At 32.1% G+C, this 7,456-nt stretch overlaps 1 protein-coding gene across 1 annotated transcript in view; it reads right to left on the bottom strand.

Annotated features, from left to right (window-relative positions):
• The window catches only part of LOC107743118 (tight junction protein ZO-2-like), a 30,503-nt gene extending 24,368 nt beyond the window's left edge, over positions 1 to 6,135 (bottom strand). The window contains exons 1-2 of the mRNA XM_016556246.1: positions 5,846 to 6,135; positions 4,108 to 4,231 (exon numbers count right to left, since the gene is read on the bottom strand). Coding sequence (XP_016411732.1) covers positions 4,108 to 4,231; positions 5,846 to 5,925 — 204 coding nt within the window. The 5' untranslated portion in view covers positions 5,926 to 6,135. The remainder of the gene's footprint in view (positions 1 to 4,107; positions 4,232 to 5,845) is intronic.
• Positions 6,136 to 7,456: the final 1,321 nt, after the last annotated feature.

Here is a 7,456-nt window from a genome sequence, read left to right as displayed (position 1 = left end):
TGTAAATTCCTGCCGGACTTGAGACTCGAACTCGCAACCTTTGGGTTACGAGTCCGACTCTCTAACCATTAGGCCACGACTTCCCCACAAAGACTCTTAACAATAAGGCTGGATGCAGAGGAAACGCACTCCGCCAGAACAGATGTTGCAAAAGAAAATAATTGGAATTGCGCAAATGTCAGAAAAAGAACTAAGAGCGCATATGGATTCTTGATGCAGGAGCTAAATGCATCATGACTTGGACTTGAGTCTGAGTTCATGTGGTGTACTCTCATATTACACAAAATTCCATTCTCAGAAATCTCTAACATACGTGTGCACACTTACAACCCTCTACACACACCGTGGCAATATAATCGCCATTGGCTACTAAATTTTTTAACTTACTCGCCAGATTGATATACTAATTTACACACACACACACACACACACAGAACATACATACATACATACATACAAACACACACACACACACACACACACACACACATACATACATACATACATACATACATATATATATATATATATATATATATATATATATATATATATATATATATATATATATATATATATATATATATATATATATATATATATATATATATATATATATATATATATATATATATATATATATATATATATATATATATATATATATATATATATATATATATATATATATATATATATATATATATATATATATATATATATATATATATATATATATATATATATATATATATATATATATATATATATATATATATATATATATATATATATATATATATATATATATATATATATATATATATATATATATATATATATATATATATATATATATATATATATATATATATATATATATATATATATATATATATATATATATATATATATATATATATATATATATATATATATATATATATATATATATATATATATATATATATATATATATATATATATATATATATATATATATATATATATATATATATATATATATATATATATATATATATATATATATATATATATATATATATATATATATATATATATATATATATATATATATATATATATATATATATATATATATATATATATATATATATATATATATATATATATATATATATATATATATATATATATATATATATATATATATATATATATATATATATATATATATATATATATATATATATATATATATATATATATATATATATATATATATATATATATATATATATATATATATATATATATATATATATATATATATATATATATATATATATATATATATATATATATATATATATATATATATATATATATATATATATATATATATATATATATATATATATATATATATATATATATATATATATATATATATATATATATATATATATATATATATATATATATATATATATATATATATATATATATATATATATATATATATATATATATATATATACACACACATACATACATATATTATACACACACATACACACACGAAAGCTAGTGTTTTTTTGTTTGTTTTTTTAAATAAAAAAATAAAAAAAGAAGATAAATATAGATAAAGTAGAATTAAAATAGAATAAGAAAGTGCTAGAGTTAGAGGGTCAAATAAAGGTGGATATATATACTTAATAACAGTATATAATTAACAGTATATACTTAATTTATGAAAAACAGTGGTAGTGCTTCACTATATTTAACGTTAAACAAGTAATTAGTCGGTTTAAATATTTGATAATATCTTTTATTCGTTAAATGTCCCCAGCAAAGAAAAACAGTTTTACGTACGTTTTATACGTAACGTAACGTGTTATATTCACGTTAAGATAATTATCTCCATAGATATCGGAATATAGGAAGCAGGTGGTCGTTCATGTAAGGTATACAGTAACAAAAGCAAGTGTGCACCTCAGAAAACAGAGTTTAAGTTAAAACGAGAAATTAACATAAGCGAATAGTTACTCACACGACAATAGTCCTTAACATTTCTACTCAGAAAGAGCCGCCTCTCCACAACAACGGGCATCTCGCAAACTGCACTAGGGCTAAACTTTAAAATAAAGATATTTACTTGAAATAAAGAGATTAATATTTTATGGTGAGTAAATAAAACGTATAGCTAATAACTCCGAAACCTCTGAAGAGCGACAACACAAGCGCCTAAACATTTAAACGATTGTACTGTAAATCCCGAACGTACTAATAAATCAGTGGGGGCGTTAATGATAACCAGTGTATTTTAACCTCAATGTGCAACCCTTTTTTTTTTTTTTACCTCTTTCTTCACATTACATTGACTGTACCTTGCCGCCATACGTGGATAAATGTGATTTGAGGAATTAAACAACAAGCAATGCTGCATTTCTTCTATAGCGTACCCTATGAGGTACAATGGACGGTTCCAAAATACCGGCGAAGGCTTAGCTCATGAATATCAATTAGGACGCGCTGGCATTGCTTAGCAACCTTACTGAAGCTTCCAGACCCTAAGTTCCAGACACGCAACGTACGTAATTAATATTCATAAGTCAAGTCTTCCCCACTGTAGGATGGGAAAATCTCTCCAATGGTTAAAACGTTTGGAATTCCAAACTCCCTAAAGCCCTGCTCGGAAGAGATTAGTTTAACTTGGAGATGTAGGGTAAGGTAATAACTATCAGAGCCTTTGTGTGATTTTAATCTTGTCCGAGTCGGACAGTAATTTTTAGTATTGTAGCGTCTTTGCTATAAAGTAATACCTCGTTTCTCTGGTTCTCGAGTTTCTGAAATGGGCGCTGGACACACAGAAGACCCATGCAAATGAAAGGAGGGGCTTCACAACTTATTCAGAGAGATAATACTGACTGTTGCGAACGTGAAGCATGCTTTCCTCCGGCATTTTATCAAGCTGTCGCTTCAAACGCTTTATGTAAAAGATTCAGCATAATAAATGAAAATAAGCACACTAAGTGGGGGAACTGGAGGTTTATATTTCGCAACGGCCCTAAAAGGCTCCCAAACGAGCGCATTAACAGCAACCAAGCAAATATAGATGCTCCAACAACCGTTTAAATTCATTCAGTGACTGTTTAGTGTAAAATGCAGCTTTTACTTTACTTACAATCGCCATCAAAGGCTGGGACTGACTGTTAATATGCAACATAACTTCACATTAAAAAGAAAGACCACACTGGACAAAAAAGTACCATAGTACTACCATACAAACTACTATAGCATAATACAATGTGTGAAATTTGAAATACATTAATGTCACATGACTGTGGTAATTTCTCTCTCTCTCGCTCTCACACACACACACACACACACACAGACACACACACAGACACACACACACACACACACACACACACACAGAGAGAGAAAGAGAGACATTGGTGCATTTAAAAGACTCCAGGAAATCAAAAAGTTTACATGTCATATTAGTAACATACTTAATATAACTTTTCTACAAATACTAGAAACAAATTAAACACTGTTTCTGTCTATTTTATGTGACAGGGTGGATATGCCTGAGAAACCATGTCAGAAATAACAAATTAATGTCAAATCAGGGAAGAACTCAATTTTAAACTTCCTCTTAAAAATATATGGATGTCAGTTCCTCTTCATAATTTTTGAGGTAAGTAGAGAAATTAAAAAGAAAAAGGTTTATATATTCGAAAGCAAAAACATTCATTTAGTGTGAATGGCAAACTAATTTTATATTTTGGAATAATAAATAAGATAAAAATACTATAAGATAAACATAATTAAAAGATCAATATAAATAGTATATATACACAGTATAAATTATAAAAATACCATCACATAAAATAATGTTTTTTTTGTTGTTGTCGTTTTTGTTTGTTTTTTAAATAAAACCGAATATAATTTAATTTATTTAAACTCGCAAAACATATAATAGCATATTTTAGTTTGTTGCATTACGTGTATATATCAATCCCAACTTATTGTTTGAATACAAAATACATGTCAACACGGAAACATCTTTAATAATAATCGCAATGTTTTCATGAGAAACTTTGTAGAGTGCAGTACCTGTAAAAGGGCTGGGTAGCTGGGAACAGAGAGGCGTCGCAGACACAAATACTGAGCTTCGTGGGTCAAGGAAAACCTTTTGGAGCGGCTTGACCGGAATAACTCTATCTGGTTGGACTGGTCACTGTAAAAAGACATTTTTAGTTAATAACACTGATCACACACTTTTATTTGTCAACGACAACAAAAAAATGTTAGTCTTTGAAAATCTCTCTATATGTAGCTGAGTAAAACTGAGCATGAACCATTATTTCTCACACAGCCCGAGTCTTAATCACATAAACACAAGTCAGTATGACAGTACAGTACTCGTTAGAAAGTTGATCTGGTTGATCTGTTAATAGCTAAAACATGTTTACTAAAAGTTTATTTGTGTGCATGTAAATAAAATGTCCAACCCTGCAATTACACCTGATCATGCATGCTTTGTTGTAGCTCAGCCTGACAAGAAAATAGTCAGCCTAGCTTAACAAAAGTGCTTTGAGTACATAAAGAGACTGTATTATAAATCACAAAACACCTCAAAAGTATTGCAAGTGTAAGCACCTGCTCTGCATGGAGCACACTTGATCTCCTTGCCAAGAAACTTGTAATTATTAAAGGGTTAGTTCACCCAAAAATGAAAATTAGGCTGCGTTTTACTCGCCCTCAAGTCATCCTAGTCTCCTCTTGGCTTATATCGAAATCCTCCGACATTCTTCTTTACAAATCCTCGTTTTGTACTTCTAATAAGTGATCGTTGTTTTGTTTTGATCTCTCCGCTGGGCTTCCGCGTGCATCACTTCTGAGCGGCGCTTGCACAAAGCTGACCTCATACCAGGATGCCTCGGGGGTGAGTAAAACACAGCCTAATTTTCATTTTTGGGTGAACTAACCCTTTAACTGCACTGTTCAGCATAACTGCTCAGATGTGTTCATGAGATCTCTGCCAGCAAAGTAGCCAGCAGGAGTAACAAGCTAACTATTGTTTCAGTAATGCGAGTCCTCAGCTTCAAGAAACTGGAACAGCTAATTAAGAAAACTGCATTTCTGAATGACATTTCCTGATGAAAACTCACCACTGATGTCTGAGTCGGCCTAACTTTTCTTTGATAGTTTTGAGCCTAGATATGTCAGAGGGCCACACAAATACACTCTCCCAAAAAAAGGTATAAAAGCTGTCACTGGGGCCTTTCAGAAGGTACTTATATGCACAATTCAGGTACTAATTTGTACACTTTTGGTGCTTTTACTCTACTAATATATTCCTGTTTAGTACAAAGGTGACCCTTTTGAAAGGCACACCAGTAACAGCTTTTATTCCTTTTTTTCTGAGAGCCCAGGTCAAAACCACCGGCCTCTATGGCTGTGTCTGAAATACTCTCCGAGTAGGTACTTGTTTAAAGTACTTACTTCTCAACTGTTAAAAAGTATGTTCTGTATAGTATGAATAATTCTGTTGTACTACATCCACCATGTTGTTGTTGTCATGTGACCTATAGGTATATAGGTCTGCTTTTCTGTCATGTATAAATCCTCTCCAGTGGCCACATGGGATAGTAAAGTCCATCTGATGCACACTTCAGAATCTTTCCAGGGTCATGTCACACATAGAGCAACAATTATAGTACAGAATGAGCAACAATATACTCAAACACATCCGTTAACAACACACCATACCAGCTACGCCTGTCATGATTGAACATCATCAAACATTAATTTCCCAGTTTTCCTCCCTAGTATCTTCTACACAACTCACCCCGAGGGTCTCCACAACCTCCGGCCGGGTGGCAGCAGCTCGCGCTTGTTGAGAGGTGTGATCCCGATGGCCGCTTGCATTATGGTGATGAATTTCTTGTATTTAATTTTAAAAGTTCTCTGGTTCTTCTCCGTTCCTTAGATCTACAGAGGCTCTCAGTGCCACTTAACCTCCCTGTTTACCAACTTTAACATCACCGACAAAGCTAAGTATAATCTCATTTAAAGCAGTAAGCAGTCATTTTTCTATTAGACCCATCATTGCACACACACTATCTGCATTACTGAATCGGTCCTGCTCTGTGGAATCTCATAGATGCCCATTTCGTTCTCCTCGTAGGACAAGAGAGGGAAAAAAGAGAGAGAGAGAGAGAGAGAGAGAGAGAGAGAGAGAAAACAACGACCACGTTGGGCAGAGCGTCACTCTTACATAATTCTGGAGATCTCAAACATTAGTCTAATGAAAATGCTGTGAGGGGGGATAATTGTGGTACTAAGCCGTGACAGATCATGGATGCACCCTGGCCTGTTTCTCTGTAATCCCTCCGCCGCCGCTGGCTTAGCCTGCACCCATTATCACCCATCTGCCATCACCAATACGTGCACACATATGTACAAGATTTGTCTGTTCGCAAACACACCACCCTAGAGATGATTTTCACCGTGTTACTTTGGTGCAGGGATGGAGTAACTGGGCATCCAGGCCTATTCCTCCACCCAATATGAGATGACATTTATCATCCAGTGGTTTGCGCACTGGATTATGGGCAGGAGGAGATTGTGCTGCCAAAGTGCAGGGGCTCTAAAATCCCCTCCATACTCCAAATCACCTAAAGCCCCGCAAATGAAACAGTCTATTTTTAGACTGTGGGACATCTTTTGACAGGTCACGTTTCCACAGAGCAGCTCTGGTAAGGTCCGCTCAACTGTAAAAACTATTAAGATTCATCAGTTTAGACCTCAGACCAGAAACAGGATTATTCTGAGAGCACAGAGTGCTGGCAGACTAGCAGCAAAAGACCTGAGCTGCCATAATACAACACAGTAATAGACAAGAAAAATGTGGGGGAAAAAACACTGTATAAAGACAATATTTGTAAAAGGTGATATCATATGATCTAAAAATAAAGATATTTATATTATATTGCAATATAACTAAAAATTTTTTTTGTATTGGAAATAATTTTCAGCCTTTTGATGATATTCAGTATTTTAGTATTTTTACATACTTGATCTTAAATGGCCTGAAAAGGTGCTTTTTTTATTTTATTTATTTTTTTGGTAAAAAATACATTTAAACCAACAAAGCCACTGCAAATTAGATTCTAGATGTTTAATCTAAGACATAATTATAAATAATATTAACATTTAATAAAATGTTTATACATTTATCTTTTTTTCAAAGAAATTAATAAAAAGTTTGAACTGTTTGCAAGTTATAAATCACAGAAATGAGAAGGGGTTGCAGAACTAATGACTTCAATATATATAATAGCCAGATAATAAGCATATTAAAATCATTACAATATTCAGAATGACACAGAATTTAATACTGGCATGAAAACGTCACAAATATAATGGAAAAGCTCTCTCTCGCTCTCTCTCTCTCTCT

Source organism: Sinocyclocheilus rhinocerous, unplaced genomic scaffold, assembly GCF_001515625.1.
Source record: "Sinocyclocheilus rhinocerous isolate Xijiao unplaced genomic scaffold, SAMN03320098_v1.1 scaffold160, whole genome shotgun sequence".
Taxonomy (NCBI): domain Eukaryota; kingdom Metazoa; phylum Chordata; class Actinopteri; order Cypriniformes; family Cyprinidae; genus Sinocyclocheilus; species Sinocyclocheilus rhinocerous.
The sequence above is the reverse complement of the archived record's forward strand: the minus strand, read 5'-3'. Positions and strand labels throughout refer to the sequence as shown.